The 19,514-nt window shown below is 41.1% G+C and overlaps 1 protein-coding gene across 1 annotated transcript in view; it reads left to right on the top strand.

Moving 5' to 3' along the window:
• Nucleotides 1–18,129, top strand: part of SSR1 (signal sequence receptor subunit 1) — a 33,598-nt gene extending 15,469 nt beyond the window's left edge. Inside the window, exons 8-9 of the mRNA XM_004450880.5 lie at nucleotides 3,380–3,443; nucleotides 17,988–18,129. Of these exons, the coding sequence (XP_004450937.1) occupies nucleotides 3,380–3,443; nucleotides 17,988–18,012 (89 nt within the window). The 3' untranslated portion in view covers nucleotides 18,013–18,129. The remainder of the gene's footprint in view (nucleotides 1–3,379; nucleotides 3,444–17,987) is intronic.
• Nucleotides 18,130–19,514: the final 1,385 nt, after the last annotated feature.

Below are 19,514 nucleotides of genomic sequence, written 5' to 3'. Positions count from 1 at the left end.
ATATGTTAAGAGAAGTGTAGACCATGATTGGTTTGTTTTTTCCAGGAATTTACATTTTTACATGAGAGGAAATAAAGCACAAACATGAAATATTTGGATAATCGGAGGTGCAGTATGTGATTATGTACTTACATTCAAGTTAGACCTGTTGAAGAAAAGAATTTAATATATGTCGAGTGCCTTGTATGCATCAGAAATTGCTTTCTCTGTATTTACTGATAAGAAAATTGCTCCTCAGAGAAAGTAATGTGTTAGGATTCACAGCTAGGTTTGTCTCATTCTAAAGTCTATGTACCTTGCAGTACATCATGCCAGAATTGAGACTTAAATACTCAAAAGATGATTACAGTTAGTCACCAAACATTTTTCACAGTGCTTGCTTGTCTTGCTTAATATCTGATTGTTCAGCCTGAGTTTGCCTTAGGACCTTGGGTGCTAATCATACTACCAGCGACCCTTTTATTATCCCTTCTTGCTCTTTTTAAAATTTCCTTCCTTTTCCCTTTTAAATGAATCCCTTGTTTTGAAAAAAATTCACAAAAACAATAGCAGAACCAGCACCAGCTTAATCAGAATTACAGTACATTTTTATCAAGTTACGTACTTGCATATTTGGGGACAGAATGGAGAAAAACAAGAAAAATTGTGTAGATCATAGAGCACAGGGTATACCTGAAAGCAGAAGTCCCGTGAGCTTTGGGGCATTAGCTTTGGAGAAAGATGGCATGTTGACTGATATGTTTAAGAGGCTAATATTTAATTTGGCAAAGGTTTTCTCAAGTCTAATCAGAATATAAGGAAAGGTGGGATAGTGTGAAAGGATTCCAGCTGAGCGTATTACTAAGTAGCTTTTTCCATTCCTGTTTTGCATTTCACTTAATGTTAGGGTACTTCAAGTTAGGAAAGGTGAAAGCAAACAAATAATTGGAAATCTTTTTAACTCTTAAGTGACAGGTTAGCTGAATTTAATAGAAAATTAAATCTTAGCTTAGGACTAGTGTTTTAACTGTATGCATGGGAAACCTTAAGCAGAAGTTGTAAAAATGAATTTATGTAATTTTTGATTTTGTAGTTAACTCAATGGGTTAGAACACTTGACTTAAATCTCATTAATAAAAAATTCCTTCTGGAAGTTATGTAGTACCATTTTCCTTAGGTTGGGCAGGAAATTAGAATGATTATGCAGTCTTAAGAAAGGAAAGAGAGGGTAGTTCAAGTTTCTGATAAAATATTTACCTTTGTCTCTTCTAAAAGTGAAAAAAGTTGCAGTGAATTAAATTTTACTATAATTAAGTGAAAAAAAAAATTGAACCTCTTTTAAAAATGGGGCAGTGCAGAAATTTTCTGGTCTGTCCCACTTATTCAGCATCATTGGGGAATGAGGTGTTTTATTTCACTTAAGTGATTTTTTTTTTTTTTTTTTTTTTTTTTTACGTAGTTGAAGCTTCTCTCTTTGAAAAAGTGAGAAAATATTTGGCATTGAATAATTTGCTGGGTGTGGAGGTTGTTTGGGAGTACAGTTGGGGCTTGTAAGTGGGGGATTATTTCTTCATGGTTGAAAAGCATCACTATATACATCAGTTATTGTTCTTTGCTGAAATAAAATAATTTCTCCTGGATGCTTTCTGGGCTGTTTGAGGTATTTTAGAGATAGTTTCCCAAAAGCTAAATGACTCAATAATATACTACCATATTCCGTTTCTCATTTTTCTGCTTCTTAACTTTGTGCTAGACAGCCAGGGGGTGGAGCTTTGTTTTTTTTTTTGTTTTTTTTTTTGAGGTACTGGGGGCTGGAGAATGAACCCGGGAACCTCATATGTGGGAAGCTGGTGCTCAGCCACTGAGCCACATTAGCTCTCCAGAGTTGGTTCTCTTGTTTGTTTTGCTTGTTGTTTGTCCCTGTTTTTTTCAGGAGGCACTGGGAACTGAACCCATGACCTCCTGTGTGGGAGGCAGGAGCTCAACTGCTTGGGGCAATTTTTTTGTGTGTGTGAGTTTTATTGATACATGGTAATAAAGCATACAGTTCTTCTGATAGAGGTTTTTAGGCCCATTGTTAAGGTAAGCTGACTTAGCTGCCTTACTGGTGGAGTAAAATTCTAGCGTGTTGAGGCAGGGTAGGGTCTACAGGGTGCTTTTTGTGTATTCCCACATTTAGAGCCCTGTTGCAGGTGATGATAGCTTTGGAAATCAGTGATTGCCACTTCACTTATATGTATTAACAGTTGATGTTCATATAGAATTTATATATTCTAAAGTACTTGGAATCCTCTGAAATTAGATTATATTAAGCATATTGCTTTTTTTGAAAAATTCTTTGGGTATTGGCCAACTGCATAAGGGCAGTAGTTCTTAGCCTCTTAAGGAATGTTTTTGAAAGTGTGATGAAGTTGTAGACTTTCTTCATCAGAGAAATGTATGTGTGCTCAAAATTTTGAGCTCAGTTTTAGGCAAGTTCAGGAGCCCCCTAAAGCCCATCATGTGGTACTCTGGCCAATTTTCATGCGATGTTTAGATTTGGTGTTATTAATTCAGAGGCATTATTTTTATTCTCTAAGTATTCTTAGCGTTTTTACTGTATTTATTTCAAAGAGGTATGGTGATCCAGTAATTTTGGAAAATAAAAATTAAGGCATTTTAGGCAGATGTTTTATTCTCTTTCATATCATCATTTATGAAATACACATGAATTTCGTACTTGGGTGAAAACATCTTTTTTTAGCCCTTCTTCACTTTTAAAGAAATTTATTGATGGTTTCTCATATTGGGTGGAGGTTGAAGCAGTTCATCTCACTGCTAATTTATGTTCTGTTAAACAGACCCCCAGAAAGACTGGCATGGAAGAAAAAGGGAAAGAAGTCAAAAGATAATGCTTATGTACCTGGGATGGTTTTAGTGTTTCAATATTGTCTAATTTACTTTATCCCGCTTACTCCAGTAAATTTATAAAATTGCCAGAATATACTCAACTGCATGACTATTTATAAATATTAAATCTTTTAAGTTCCGACCACAATTTTTGAGCTGCAAAATTCATACCCTTTAAACTGTTTCTAAAGGTTTACTTAGGCATGTGTAAACATGTTAAATTGTAGCATTCAAGAAGTTTCTGCATGGTGTCTTCAACATTATCCATCTTTTACCACTCTAATTGTAAACTTGTTTCATTGTAACTGGGGTTGCTTCTTGAAACATTTTTTAAAAGTTAGTTTTTGAATCCGAAGCCAGATAAGAGGCATTAATTATTAGATGGTATTCTTGACGTTTTTGTTTTTAACTTAGTTGATAAAATTGAAGGAAAATCTACTTTGTAAATGTCTTTGGAATCCAGCGTACTTATAATAGTCAGGTAAGCTTAAAACTTTCTCTTTTCTTCCAGATAAAGCTTCACCAAGAAGGTTGCCCAGGAAACGGGCGCAGAAGAGATCAGTGGGATCTGATGAGTAAATGTTCCTTTGTGCAACAATTCAGTCTTTACTTAACCTGCCCTATGTTTTTCGGCCTGATGGGAATTAGTGCAGAGAAGCCATATCACCATAGAAGGCAACTCCTCTTTATGTGTGGACTGAGCAATCAGAGTCCGTGGCGATAATATTGCTGAAAATGCACTGCATTTATTTTTCTAAAGTAACAAATGTGGTTTTTTTATAAACCATTAAAATCTATGTGTGTGTGTGTGTATGTGTGTGAGCAGTTGGTCTTACCAGAATCATTGTTGAACTACCTGAAGTATGCCTTTAGAGTACTAAATATAATGCTGTTGTCTTATCTTTATTGACATTTTTCAATATTTTCCCCCCAACACTCAACAGTATTTGCCCAGTATGGTTATAGGTATCATGCCTTGGATTGTTCTAAAGAAAACAATTTGGCTATTCCTCAAAATAACTCAAATCCCCATTGGTGGCACAAATTAGGATTCTGTTATTGTTGTGATGCTGTTTTACATCAGTATCTAAAGGCATAAACAGGAGTAGCAGCTTTTTAGCAATAGAATTGTTTTGGTATTTTGCTGCTGTTTACTGTAATGCATACATTCAGGAAACTTCCCAAATGGGTTCAAGGAATTTTGGGACCTCTCTAGTAACAAAATTGTGAGACATGAAAATTCTGCTGACTTGGTTACATAAAATCCTACCCCACCCCCCCTTTTTTTAATGAAAAGAAAACAGTACACTTGTGCCAGCTGAATTATTCCCAGAGCCTAGCTCTGGAATGATTTTAGATCTACTTAGTGATTCTTTTTTTTTTTTTTTTTTTAAGAGAATTTTTCTCTTTATTAGAACATCTTTGCTTTTTAAATGGCCTTGGTCTACAAACTTAGCAGAAGGTCAAATTACAGGTGTAGAAATAGATTCCAACTAATCCTAATATGTAAAAGAAATGAATTGGATATTTTTTTAATATTTGTTTTCCTCTAATCTTTTGAGGATTTTGCTTGTTAATATGGCCCCTTCTTAGTTAATTTGGAAAATTCCAAAAATGTAAGCACTTAATATTCTCAGAACCAAAACAAAATAGGACTTCATAAAATCCTTTTAGAGAATTTTCTTGACCTAGCTAGTGAACTAAGTTTGGCATTATTGTCAGACTGAATAAAGAGTAAAGTTAAATAGTATAAACAGATAAGAGGCTTTTTCTCCTCTGTCTTTAAGCCGTATTCTCTCACATAATATAAAGTAATGGTAAATGAAATTTTAGTGGACCGTTTAATTTAATACCTGTCTTTATTCTCCTCCTCTTCAATGTAATCCCCACCCATATCCGTGCCCACAGGAAAAAATCACAAAAATCTTTCCATGCTGATAAGTATTTAAACAACTGAGCCAGAGCCTTTGACAATAGAATTCTATAGTTGTTAATCACTTTGCAAGAAGGGGCTAAGCTGTCAAATTATCTATATTGGCATTGCTGGACTATAAATGTTCTTTACCTGTAATATGAAGTGTTTGAGTTTTTAATTGGGCTGTATGATCAGCAGTTGGTTTGTTTTTTTAAAGCTCTGTGAGCTCTAAGAAACGGCATGGTTTATTGTTTAATAGAGAAGCCCCTCCATATTCTCTAGGAATGTATTCTAAAATATTTTGTGAATATCCAAATTTGTGAAATTACTAGAACATAGTAATGCAGTGAGGTGTAATTATTAAATTTAAATGGCCTCTAGAGAGCTTTATTGAAAACCTGGTGATAAGCAGGTAGTGGCAAAGCCACACTAAGTGAGTAATGGGTGCCCCGTACTCCTTAGTAATTGGCCTTGCATTCTAGCCCTTCCACTTCTGAGGTGCAAATTAGTGCCTCAGAAATGGGTGTTTTATTGTTTGTCTTTTTTTTTTTTAAAGCATAGATTGGGAACAGTTGCAAACTCTTAAGTCCTCAGATGCCAGGGGTCAACTATAACATCAGTAAGTATTTAGCAGAAACTAACTCCATAATGAATGGAATTGAATTCCACACATGGTTTGTTCAAGCACACGTAATAAGTAGCCTATTTTTTAATGTCTTTAAAAAATGTAAATATTTGGATGAAATTTTGTTTGTTTTGATATATTCATTTGCTATATACGAACCATGGTTTCAGAATTCACCTTTTGAACAACTTGCTTTCATAATCTGTAAAATGAATCTAAGGATTTTTTGTATCATACTTGTCACCCAGACGTGTGAGAATAATGTGTTCATAAAGCATGGATCCATCTTGGTTGTACAGCTTCATCATTCATTTTATGGTCTACAGTAAGTAACTCATAAGACGATTCCTGGGGAGGGAGGAAAGAGAAATGGGACCTTGGAAGCCTAAGGAAAGAGAGAAGTGGAAATTAGAAGGAAAGGAACATTTCTCTGATTGTAATAAGATTTTAAATTTTACGTATTCAGAAAATAGTGATTTTGTTATGAAGGAAAGAAAAATATAGACCTTAACAAAATATTTAAGAGCCATTGCCTTAAAAGGCATGTCTGTAGGACTTTGGCCTGGATTGTATCTTGTCCCTTTTGGGGACAGGGAGTAGGTGGTAGTAATGTGGCATTGAAACCTTGATTTCATGGCTTGTGTTATTTGGGAGGTTCAGTCGACCAGTGTAATACTATGCAAGGCTCTTGTATAGCGTTCGTATTCTGCAGTACTATGATGTCCATATCCATGGGATGGAGAAAAATTCACTTGGTTACTGCTTTTGAATAATAATTTTTAACCTTGAACTCCATCAACAGTACACAGCATCTCCCTCCAGTGTTTCAATAGGCTCCACCCTTGATTTTCAGTCTTTTGTTTTAGTTCCAGAATTAGATGTTAACTTAAATTTTAAAACACTTCCAAATACGCTTCGGGTAATTTGCCACAAATTTAGATGGCGTCATCTATAGCTGTGCAACTAAAATTGATAAAATTGCTCTAATTTTATTAAATGCTACTTTTTTTTTTTTTTTGGAGGTTCTGGGGATTGAACCCAGAACCTTTGTATATGTGAAGCATGCTCTCAACCACGAGCTACACATGCTTCTGAATCCTGCCTCTTTTGAATTACCAGTCTCTAGCTAGTGACGAGCAATCTCGCCTTTAAACAAGACCTTTGTTAATTTTGTAAGTGGAAGAACATTATCCTTAGAGGTTATTAAGGGGGAGAACAAAACTTAGTGATTTAGAAGCTTCTAAATAATCATTTCTCTATGAACTTCACTAATTATTATTTGTTTGATGTTTTTATCCTTTGTCATTTACATAAAAGCCTGGACTTTCACAGTACTTTGTTATATTGTGTGAAATTCTGGGGTTTTTCTTTTTTAGATTTTAGAATTGTGTAGAAATACAACTCTTAGGTTTAGGTACCCTTTAACCTCCCTTTTAGGACAATGGGAAGGGAACTCATTCTTTAAATATCATCTAAATAATCTGATGGGTCTTTTCCATTCATTAGCTCATTATTCTTAGTGACCTGCTGAAGGAAAATGATGTTCTCGTTTTATAGATGGAAAAAAAAATCTTCCTCAAGGTTCCATATCAAATATGGATTCAGAGTTATCTTATTCTAAAATTCACATCTTCTTTCCCCTGTACCATGGAAATTTTATAAAACCAAGCATTTGGCCAGCTCACAAATACTTGCTTTTTTTAGAATCCAGAAATCAGAAAGTTCAACCTCAATATTAAATATACTGTATATAAATATAAATACCAGTCGACCTCAGAGTCTTCTGAGCTGTTATGATTTTGTTAATGTTTATGGTATGTATATATAATTATTTGAGATTTGACTTTTTAAAAAAAATGACAGTTATCCACAGTATTTTATTTAATGTCTATTAATGACATCTCTTAAAATGTCTCTGATATCAGTTGATTGGATTTCGAACTGTCAAGTTTTAAAACATGGATCTTCATGTTAGAGATGAAAAAGCATGAGGTATCTGCTCATGGGTTATACAAATCTTCTGTCTAGTCTTTCTACTCAATATGGATTTCCCCCACTAGGCACAATGGGGCATTAAAAAGAAAACCCAATATATCTAGAAAACATGAAAAGTATAACTGCTATTTAAAATTCATAAATCACAAAGTTGATTTGACTGTGCCGTTCTTTGTTCCCTTACTGTCCCATCTGATTTCTGTCAGTATCTGCGACAATATCACTTTGTTGACATGTCTTTTATCCCCAGTTTAGAATACATGATTTTAACATGGAAATGTGTATAAATTTTTAAAGAAAGAACAAGAAAATGTGGACCATTTTTCTTATGCCCTCCTTCCATGTGATTTGGTCTGATTCAGAAATATTCCTGATAACCCATTATCTTTGGCATTCTCCCCAGTCTGGCCTGCCACTTTGTGTGGTTGCAGAAAGTGGTGACATGGCAAGCTCGCCAGGGAGTTAGGAGGCCCCTGGGTCTTCATAGTCTTGACCCTGGCAACCTTGAGGACACCGCTAATTGCCAGTCCTAAATTTGATTGTTACTTACAAACTCTTCCTTGATAAACAGTGTAACTAAGTGATTCTTCCTTTAAATTCAGTTGTTTACTTAGCAAAAGAAATAAAAAAAGAGCTGAGGTACAGATAAATAAACAGGCATGGACTCGGGTGTCAGACTGCCAGGTTCAAATCCCAACTTTTCTTAGTTGGATGCAAGTTAGGTTACCTCAGTGTCCTTCGGTTTTTGTACCTGCCTCATGGGATTGTTAGGAGTTCCTGTGTGGAAAGCATGGAGAACCTTGCCTGGCATGCAGGAAATTATGTAAGTAGTCACTTATTATTGTAAAGCACCATATTGTAATAACATCTCACAACAAGTGTAAGAGTCAGATGGTGTGTGGTGATTTTTGGACACCACTGTGAAGAAATAGTTAAATCCTACTGACTGTACAGGAAACTAGTGTTCTTTTTAAACTAAAGAATTAAAAATTTCAAGATGGCTATATGATATGGGTAACACTAGGGATTTAATAGTGAAATTTAACCAGAGTAATAAGGCTGGCAAGGGAAGTTTTTGTTTTATTTTGTTTTGTTTTATAAAAAACCTCTTAGAACCTGATATCCAATTGAGAAATGTCTTTTTCAGAACATTTAAGAGGCTGCGTATTTTCCATTGATGGTGTTGTGGTTAAAAACATTTTTGAAACTCATCTCAGAATTTCTTTTGGCATCAAACCATGAGCCTCCTCCCTACCCCCCTCCCCCCCCAAAAGTCTTATTTCAGAATAGTTTTTCTTAGAAATCTTATTAGTCTGATCACCCACCTTTTTCACATTTATCAAAAAGATGCTTGATTTTTAAAGGCATTTTAGGAAAGGAGTTTAGGAAATGTTTTACTCGAGTAGTGTGCAGATTGAACAGGTGTACATGAAATATCTTCTCTGCTCTTTCACCTCCTTAATCCTCCTAACTACCCTAGATAACCCTCTTACTAATAATGAAATGGCCTTACAGAGGCCCAGGTCATCTGACTCTTCAGTTTGGTCCATTGCTATTTCTAGCTTTGTTGAAATAAGGGTATATGAATACTTTGACAAGGAGCACTTCAGTTAACATGCAAAATACACTTAACCTGTGTTCTAGATGTGACATTAGGGTTTGTGTGATATTTTATATTCTGAGGTGCTTTCTGTTTTTTTTCTTTCAGTGCTATCACAGTCTAAAATGAAGCTGTACTGAAATAGTCTTGATAATGGTTCTCTTAAAAAGGCCTATTTGCATCTTCCACAGTGGAAGATTTGAAGCAGTTGTTCCTTAGTACAGATGAGAATAGATTTTCTACTGTTCTTGAACTCTCCTGAGAAGTTAATAATTGCAATTGTATGTATTTTGAGGTCTCAGCTATAAATGGCAGAGTGAGAATGTTTTATCTTGACTCTTCCTTTGTTGAATTCCACCTAAAACGCATCTCCAGCGCCCTGCCTGGAAGTACTCTCATTTCAGAACCATCAGTAAGATTCTATGACCCGTTATCACAACAGGGGCCCTTCATGTACTGACTAGTGGCCAGTAGACGTGGTTTCAGGTCCTAACCCTGTCCATGTGCGTTCTCAGTCGTGGCTCTGTAGTGAGGACTTCCTGTGCTGGCTGTGGTCCACAAGGAGTACGGAGCCAGTCTTTGTGGTTGTGCCTCCTTTATTCATTATCCTAGGTCCTGTCCCTTCCAGATTCTCGAGAAACTTTTATCTCCAGATTTGTACCTCCTTCCCATCATCCTCTCCATCTCTAGCTTCTTTCCTTTCGTGCCTACCTATAAAAGAACCTTCCTGTTTTGAAACGTCTGCACGACTCTTACCTCTCTGGCTGTATTCCTGTTTTCTTTCCTCCCCACTTCCTTTTATCCGAGGCTCTCAATCTTCTGCATTTCCTTCATTTTCAGCTTCTTTCCCCCAAAAGCCTACTCTCTCAGGACTTCATGGCTTCCTATTGCCAGAACCTTCTTCTGTCTAGATTCTAGCTCTTGACATGTGCAGTAACCTATTTGAACACTGGCTCCCCCGCTTCCCCACATCTATGCTCTGCTCTTACCTCTTAACCTTTCTTTTGAGGACTTTCTTAACTAATCCCAAACTTGTAACTCGTACTTTTCTCACTGCATGAGCCTTTAGAGAGCTTGGGCTTCATGTATTAATTGTTTATTACCTCAGTCTTAATGTTTTAGATCTAAACTATTTTCTTAGTGCCATTCTGCCTATGATTCATTTTCACTTGAATTTTCTACTCAAACCCTCCATAAACCTTCACAATCTAACTTCTTGTCCCTGTTCAGTAACATGACTTCCCCATTTATCTAAACTGAAATCTTGGCTTCTTGTACTGTATTTTGCTCGTAAGCATTTAACAAATCCTTCCTAATTTTAGCTCTGCTATGACTAAAACTAGATTTCTGTTCTCTCCAGTCTTTTACACTTCAAAACATAACAACTTACAGCACCTTGAAGAAATCTGAATCCATTCAGTAAAACAGTGATACAGGAGATTATGTGGTATGGGCAAAATAACTGTGGGTCAAGAAATATTTCTTTTTATATTTCCTAATTCAAGCCAGAGAGACTTGAGTTTGCTATTTTAATTCTCAAACTTGGAAACTGGAAATATGATTTCAGGCACTGTATTTTCATCAAATTCAATTTATGACAAAACTTACTTCTGCAGTTTGAGATTTTATCTGATAACTATGAGATGTTATTTGGTTGTTTTTTGGGGCTCTTTGAAGAAAGTGGGAGTAATGAATCCATAAGTTCTTAGGCAGGTTTGAGAAATGTTCCTGCTCTGTGAGTATCTGAAAATCACACTTTTTCCAGTTTCTTTCTTGGGTATTCCATCAGTCTGACCTACTGCTTAAACTGGGCCAAACAATTGCTGCCCTGTCAAATGCATCATTTTATTTACGTTTGCCTTAATTAAAGCTGATCTTGAAAGTATTTGTGTGTGATATGAAATGTTTCCTAAAGTGTCAGTGCCTTATTACTGCTAGGTCTTAAAGATGAGAAGCACAAAGTGAGTCTAGGATATTAATGGAAAAAGAAGAAAAGAAAACAAAAAAACCATGATTTTTGATCTTTATTATCTCCTGGAAGTTATAAAGAAGTAGCAGCATTTTTTGCATGTAAACGCTAGACATTTGAAATTACAAAGTAATGTTTTAAAATACAGGTGATTTAGGACAAGTTCTGCATGTCCTGTATTGCTGTCAGCCGGTTTCCTTCTCAGGTGGTCAGAAGACCCACCCAGGCACATTGACGCTTTTGGTTTCCAGTGAGCATGTAGACTAGGTGCATAATCCAACAGCCTAGACATTTCCAAGCAAGCTGATTTAGGTCTTTGATTTAACATCCTTGGTCTGTCCCGGTGAGTAAGTAGTAGCTTAGCATTTCCTTCTCTTCAAGATTTTGAAGTAGAGCTAAAAGTTAATGTGTCCTTGAGAGAAAAAGTAACTTGATTAGAGGCTCTGCAACTTTGGAGATGTAATCTTTCTTAACTCTAACGTTTTCAGACTTTTGTACTGAAAGGACAAAAGATACTTTGAAGAATTTTTTTCAAAAATTATTTAGAACTGTAAGAACGAGTGTTTTTATTTCTACCCTGCAGTGCTTGTAAACTGTCAGTATTAAATTTCAGATTAATCTGAAGTCTAAAAGGAAACATACTAAAGTGCTAGAAAAGAGTGTGTTAGGGTAGTGGATTTTTTCCCCCCTTTTTAAAGTGTTTGAATATGCCAATATCACTTTCATTATAGAAGAAATAAATGCAAGGGTGATTTTAGCTGAGACACCTGCAATTTTCATAATACCACAGGGGGTGTGGACCGCTCTTCCCAAAAAGGGAAAGAGTCCGTTTCTAAGACTTGGATGTATTGTCACTTTGCATATTCAGTGAAAATTAAGGTAGCATATTAGCAGACATTACTTGAAAGTATTTCTTGTTTAAATGAACACAGTGGAGAAACCACCGCCAGTCTCGTCTGTGCCAGGCACAGGCTCAGTGCCTTAGATGCCACCACCCATGCCCCTACCCTTTGTCTCGTCCTTATCCTCACACAGCCGCCTGATGATTTCTTTAAATGTAAATCGGATCATGTCTTCCCCTGCTGAAACCCTCCCTTGGTTCCCTGTTGAACTAAGCTGACTCTCAGCTCTGGTCCTCTGCTGCCTCTTGCTTTTCCCTTTCCCCTCTGCTTCCCTCCAGTCACCCTGGCCACAGTCCTGCTCCCTAGCCTGCCACTTGTTCCAGCCTTGGAGTACCTGCAGGAATTCCTCCAGCCGGCTGTTGGCCCTCACCCCTTTCCTTGGCTGTTACTTGAATCCTCCCTCACCACCCCATCCAAAGCATCCATTCAGGCATGCTGCTTCCCACCACCCAGCTCTGCATCCTCTCCCCTTACCGCCATCTGAAATGACCTTGTTCCATTGCCGGCCCCCCTCCTGCCCCCCCATCCAAAATGCGAGCTCCCTGGCAGCAGGGATCTTCTGGTCTTGATTAAATCACCATATCACCAAGTTTTCAAGTAAATATAATTCAGTTGCTACAACCACATTTGAAGTAGGTGCACTGTTTTGCAAATGAAGAAACTGAATGCAGAGGTTAAGTACCTTACTAAAAGATCACTCAAGTGGCAGAGCTGACATCAGGATGGGGGCTTATCTGTCTGCAGGGTGGGACTCTGCCACCTCACAGCACACCCAGGTCCGGGGGCCTCTGGATCTCCAGCCCCCAAGAGCCCAGGGTGAAATGGAGGCCTGAACTCCCATGTTTTGGATTCACATATGCACAAATCTCAGATTGGGAACTTCCACGCTGATGCGACAGCCTGCTATGCCTTGAGCATTCTGTAGAAGAAAGGTTGAAATTGCGTCTCGGTTGTAAGTTGCGTGTCAGATGAGGAAGCATTTACCAAAGCAGTGAGAAATGAAAGACAACCAGATGCACAGGGATCGTTCCCATGTGGCCGATGCAGAATTGAGTCCTACGAAAGGAAGGGGAACAACAGGGAGATCACAGCCATAGCTGCAGAATGAAAAGCGAGTCCCTAAATTGTAGGTGAATCTTCACCTCACATCTTTTCTCCTTAAATAATAAGCTTTACCAAAGTGTTGCTAGTTGAAACACCTAAATGTGCTACCCAAGGCTGCCCACTGGCCGTAACACCTCGAGAAAAGAGACCAAAGGAAAGTATTTGTAGATGTTCAAGCCACTTTCAAAGTAGTGTTTCAAATCAGGAGACTAGATGTGTCATTAAGAAATTTTTGAAAGTTATTACTAAATTCATAACGATAAATCAGAAGTAGTGTTTTTTCTCTGCCAGAGTTCTCCAATAACATGAAATCCCCGGATTCCTTGCCTGCCTGCATGGGTGTGTTTTGCTGCCCTCTGTTGCTCCGTGCGTGGTACAGCAGGGACTGAACAATGCCCTTGGCATTGCCCGAAAGGGGAAAGGACTGGGAAGAAGACAAGGAGGTGTTACAGCTTGTTCTCTCCTAAAGCAACTCCTTACTCTAACAAAAGCAAGCCAGCCAGCCTCTGCCTGCCTTTGCCCCTCCTAGCCACCCTGAAAGTAATCATCAAATTAAGGCGAAAAGTACTGTTTTGACAAGACATCAGTGGAATCAGCATGCCTTGTTAAGTTGCGATGGTGTATGTCAGTGGAAAGAAAGCTGAAAGAAACCCCCCTGCGGGGCACCTGGAGAGCTAGCCACCCACACTCAGAACGAGCTTCTAGACTGATCTTCCTTCTGAAAGGAAACGCAGTCTCGGAGGACAGCCAGCCCCTCGTCTAAGGCGTCCGTCCAGACAGGCACTCCTCGGGTATATTGCGGGTTCAGTTCCAAACCACAGGAAAGCAAGTCACAAATAAAAGCTTATGCTTACGCTGTACTGTAGACTACTCAGTGTGCAGTAGTGTTAGTCTAGAAAAGGCACATCATTAAAGTGTGGCACAGACAAGAAGTAAGCACATGCTATTGGAACTGAGGGCCTTGCTCAGCAGAAGGTTGCCGGGAACCTTCAGTTTGTAAGATCTGCAATACCTGACAAGCACGATAAAAAGAAGTGCCATAAAATGAGGTATGCCTGTATGTATATGTGTTCACTTTATACAAGGAGATCAAATATCTTTACTCATTGGGCAAAAGTGTAGCATAGTGACTTACTAGCTTTTGGAGTTAGGCCTTGTTTGAATCAAGACTCAGCCACTTAATAGACGGATTTCCGCAGACAAGTCACCCAGCATCTCTCCGCTTGTTTCCTTCCCCAGAATATGGGGATGGTAGTAATGAGTTAATCAACATAAAGCCCTCACTTTGTGTCAAGTATTTTGTTGTACTTTTTAAGATATTGCAGGTTTAAAAAAAAAAAAGTCACCTCAACTGCCTGGCCCAGCATAGCCTTCTGATTTTCACTACCTAGAAGTGTTAGTTTTCCTCATTACCTAAGCAGTGATCATGTGTCAGCCAACTAAAAAGCAGCAGCAACAGCAACTTTTGTTTACCTAAACTTGTGAAATTCTGTTTAAAAAGTGTGGCTCTCCCCTCCCCCCAGTGGAGCCTCATAATACTAAATTTGGAAAGAATCTCCAACTTTCCCCGATGCAGGACTCGTTTCTGTAACCCTCTACATGAATACCTCCACCTGACCTGGTAGCCCATCCCATCCTTGGACAGCTCAACTATTCTTTATTTTTATTTCTGAACCCAAATCGCCTTATTGTTTTTGTCCCACTTCTGCTCTGCAGATCTCGGGGGAAAGCTTCCTCTTCATCCATTATGACTGACCTTTTTTATATCTGAAGAGAGTTTTCACTTCTTCCCTTGTCAAAAATGATCATTTCCCAGGCTAAGGTGAAAGATAATCATCTCAATCTGCATGGATTTTCCCCCCTAAAATGTTCCTATAGAATTGTGGGGTTTTTTTTCCTGCAAGGAACAACTGCTTTTATGGAGATGATGGAGACTATCTGGACAAGTTTTTTTTTTTTAAGATTTATTTTTTATTTATTTCTCTCCCCTTCCCTGCCCCTTCCCCCTAGTTGTGCTCTCTGTGTCCATTTGCTGTGTGTTCTTCTGTGTCCGCTTGTATCAGCGGCACAGGGAATCTGTGTCTCATTTGGTTGCGTCATCTTGCTGCATCAGCTCTCCGTGTGTGCGGCGCCATTCCTGGGCAGGCTGCACTTTTTTCACGCAGGGCGGCTCTCCTTACAGGGCGCACTCCTTGCATGTGGGGCTCCCCTATGTGGGGGACACCCCTGTGTGGCACAGCACTCCTTGCGCACATCAGCACTGCGCATGGGCCAGCTCCACACGGGTCAAGGAGGCCCGGAGTTTGAACCGTGGACCTCCCATGTGGTAGGCAAACGCCCTATCCATTGGGCCAAGTCCGCTTCCTCATGGGGACATTTAAAGCCTTACAGATTTCATTGAATTCTGTGATTTAAAGGGGTGGAAATGATCGAGATGATTAAAATAATTGCCATCAGTTCTCTTCCTCCAAAATGCATTACTTCAATTATTTCTTGCTCTCAGGCAGCTTCCTCAAACTTAATTGCCCATAGATGGAGGGGGCTTGCTTAAAGTGCACAGTTCAGGATGCCATCCCCAGAGTCTGACAGTAGCCATGGCGCATGGCCCAGAAATCTGCGTTCAGTACTACAGGTGCTTCCACAACCAGACTGCAGAACATTACTGGGGAGACCTGGGGTCCCGCCTGAAGGCTCTGTGCCGCTCACCCCCAGCCAGCCTTCAGTACCTTCCCAGATGGCCGGATGGCCTGTGCATTGTGCATGGAGAGGGTTAGCTGCAAGTTAGATGGATAGCCTCCTTTGCCTTGTCCAGAAATGGAGCTATGGTACTTGCCCCCTTCTACTGTTTCCTCCTGCTGTTCAGTCCTCGGGGCCAAGTGAAGCCTGTGATGGTGGTGGAGGGGGGACGGTGGTGGCGGCAGCTGCTAACCCTGACCAGTCACTTCTGATCTGGGCTCCTATGCTTGTGTTAACTCATTTAATTCTCAGGGCAACCAACACTGTTATGGGTTCTAATAGCACCATTTTATAGCTGAGGAAACAAAGGCATAGGAAGATAAAACACGTTGCTGCCCAAGGTCGCCCAGCTAGTAAGAGGTAGCATTGGGAGCCAGGCAGCCTGCCTCCAGGGTCATGCTCATCTGCTCTGCTATGGTTGCAGAGCCTCTCCTTGGACCTGCCTAGCCAAACACCCACAGGGCCCTCACCCGAGGGTCCCAAAGACTCCCCAAACGCAACATGTGCCAAAGCAAATCAATGGTTTTCCTTCTCTACACCACTTTTCCAGCATTTTCCATCTCAGTTGGTGCCATCCTCCTTCCTCTTCAACAAGTCTTAAATGTAGCTCCTCTCCATCGCTGATACCACTGCGCTGCTACTAGACCGCATCCGATTCATGGTAGGCTCTTTGCCCAGTTCCTGGCATATGACAAAACACTTAACAAATGCCAGCCGGCATCAGGTGGGCGCAGTGGCTGCTGTCGGAAGTGCTGTGCTAGCTTTCCACCCCTTCTGCCAGCTGCTGTCCAGTTCCCTGCCAAGCCACCATCCTCCGGCTGCTGCTGCGACAGTCAAGGCTGGTTGGATCCCGAAGCTTTCCCCATAGTCTGCAGGATGAAGACTGAAACCTCTGCTGGCCCTTGCTCCCTAGTTGGACTGTCCTGACACCCCTGCCCCCTACCAGCGAAGCCCAGTTTGGGGGCAACTTTTTTATTTTGGTATAAATTTCAAACTTCAGGTTGCAAAAGGAGTACAAAGAAATTTCCTATATCCTTTACCCAGATCGTGAACATTTTGAAACTCAGCTTTTTTTTTCCCCTGAGCTATTTGAGAAGTTGCAGACATCATGTCCCTCTGCCCCTCAACACATCAGTGTTTATTTCCCAAGAACAAAAAACACATTCTCTTACCAGAACCAAATTACATTCATCAGTCATGGGATTTAGCATTGAGACAGTTTTCTAATCCACAGGCCATGGTCAAAATGCACTCATCTCTGAAATGTCCTTTTTAGCCATTTTTTTCCCCCGGTCCGGGATCCAGTCTGGGAGCATGCACTGCGTTTAGTTCTCACATCTCCGAGGACTCCTGTTACCTGAAACAGCCCCTTGGCGTTTCATGGCGGCATTTTTGAGGCGCCTGGGCTCATTTTGCAGAATGTCCTCCTATTGGAGTCCGTGTGTCGCTTCCTCACGTTTGGATCCAGGTTATGCCTCTGGCAGGAACGGCGCAGAAGTGATCGAGTGCCCTTCTCAGTACATCCTCCCAGAACACGGGCTGTGGGCTTGTCACATTATTGGCACTGCTGATTAGTTGGCAAGTGTGAGGCCTCGTTTCCTTTTCAGAGCCTCAGTTTCCACGGCACCAACCCACCCACAGGTTAGGTTAGGTGGCTTTAGTCTCCTACCCCCCTGAGGACAGCGTCTGTGAAAGCAGGACTGCCTCTTGCTCACCAGCGTAGCCCCAGGCCCTCCCTGGTTCGGGGGCCTGGCACAGAGTCAGCACTTAACGAATACGAGTTGCCTGAATGGAAGAATGAGTGAAATATTTGGAAGCTGATTCAATTACAAATGGCAGATTCTTCCAAATCTTTCCAGCTGAATCTCCGGCTTTGGCTTGGCTTGGCTTTGTTCACGGAGCATGGCCGTTTCGGGGTTTCTTTGGATGCCAGATTCTCGGTGAAAGCATCGACATCTGACTAAAGCCCATAAAGAGGTGCAGCTTTTCTTCCTGCTTTGTAGAGTGGACCAGCTTTAGAAACCCTGAACCCCGATCTCAGATTTTATTCCCCCATTTGTCCCTTCAAGCGGGGGAGTGAGGGGAGATTCTCTGCTGCTTTCAAAAGTATGAACTGTTTGGATCCTAGAGCCTAGAGAGTCTTTTAGAGATGAGGGGCCCTCGGCCCGTTTGCCTCTGCCCCGCCACACGTACTGTGTACCCCGGTCGGGGCCTGGTTCCAGCGACATCCTGACCCCCCTCAGGAGATCAATCTCTCCCTTTGTTTTTTTCAGACACAGGAGGAGGGAGACACACTGAGGTGGTTTTGAGGCCCCTCCTGCAGCTCTGTCATCTGGTCTCCAGGTGCAGGAGCTGAGCCCCACGGCCCAGGCTGCCACAGGAGAACACCCTGGATACGTGGTTCCCGGAGGCTCGGCCATCTTTTCTGCACCATTTTGCTATTGGTGAGACTTAGGACAGCACCAGCCCACGCAACTGGATCCTCCGCCGGGATGACTGTGAAGTCCCCACAGGGGTCGGCCGTGGAACCAGGGCTCTCTGGTTTAGGAACAACAGCGGTTGTGTATTGTGCCCGGGTGGAGATTTTGCAGGAGGTCAGGTTTACTTGGCCAGTAGGATGGTGGCTGTGAGTATCTGCCGGCAAATACTGGGTGACCAAAGCTGTAGGGTCATTTGGTTCAGCTTGCTCTTCACCCACCACGTAGGTTGTGACCGGGGTCAGGGGACAAATGGCTCAGTGTGACATTAGCTAGCTAAGCCCTATAACATGATGATTGCCACACTCACCTTAGCAGCTTCTGGTTCCGTCTTAGGGAAATGTTCAGAGATGCGTGTCTTTGGGGGCCGGGTGGGGAAGGACCCCTAAAAGGGTTGGACAGAAGAACTAGCCAACAGGTACTCAGGTGGAAGTGGGGCTTTGGTGCCCAAGGCGAAGAACGCTTCACGGGAATACAAGTTATCATGCCTTATACATGCGTGGGTGCCTTCCACACTGGACTTCCTGAGGCTGAATTTCTGTGTGTTGGTACTCAAAGCGGGCTCCCCAGGGCTCTTTTCTTGTGCTGCCATGACTTGAATTGAAATAAATTGAATTGAAAGGCCTACAAACAAGTCTGAATCTCTTGCTGAGTGCCAGGCCCTGGGGATTCAGAGGTGAATGAGACTGAAATATCGTAGATTGGCAGCAAGAATGAATTTGAGGATAGTGGGTGGCAATGGGAAGGAAAGACAGGAGGCTTCAAGAGAATCTGATCTTGGAGTTGCGTGTTTAAGGGTGGAGAGTGTTTTAGAGGGAAGGGGTGAAGGCCAGAAGGACATGGCAGACTTGGGAAGTAGCAGGAGCAAAGGTTCCTTGTGTTTGAAGATGAGAGAGAAGGCTGGAGCAGATCCTCAATATCCAACAGATAGATCTTACAGATAGACATTGCATGTAGCTTGAGTATGTCTACAAATGTGGCCTCAGTCACTGGGGACCACGCCCCACGTCCACCAAACCAGCATCTTGGGGAGGGAGGCTAGAGAATTTGCATTTAAAACAAACTCTACAACTGAATTCCAAGTTTGAGACCTCCTGTTGGGGAGAGATGGGGGTGGTGAGTCCCTGCTAGCTGATAGGGACCCTCTATAGATGGGGAGTGTTGGGATCAATTCATTGCGTTGAGTAATTCTGACCCTTGGATGCACATCAGAATCTCTGGAGGACTTGTGAATATACAGTGTCCTGGACCCCATCTGCAGATGATCAGAACCCAGGTTGGTGAGGCGGCGGTACCCACGTGATTCTGAGGAGACTGCTGGGA

The sequence above is a fragment of the Dasypus novemcinctus genome, chromosome 22 (assembly GCF_030445035.2).
Source record: "Dasypus novemcinctus isolate mDasNov1 chromosome 22, mDasNov1.1.hap2, whole genome shotgun sequence".
Lineage (NCBI taxonomy): Eukaryota > Metazoa > Chordata > Mammalia > Cingulata > Dasypodidae > Dasypus > Dasypus novemcinctus.
The sequence above is the reverse complement of the archived record's forward strand: the minus strand, read 5'-3'. Positions and strand labels throughout refer to the sequence as shown.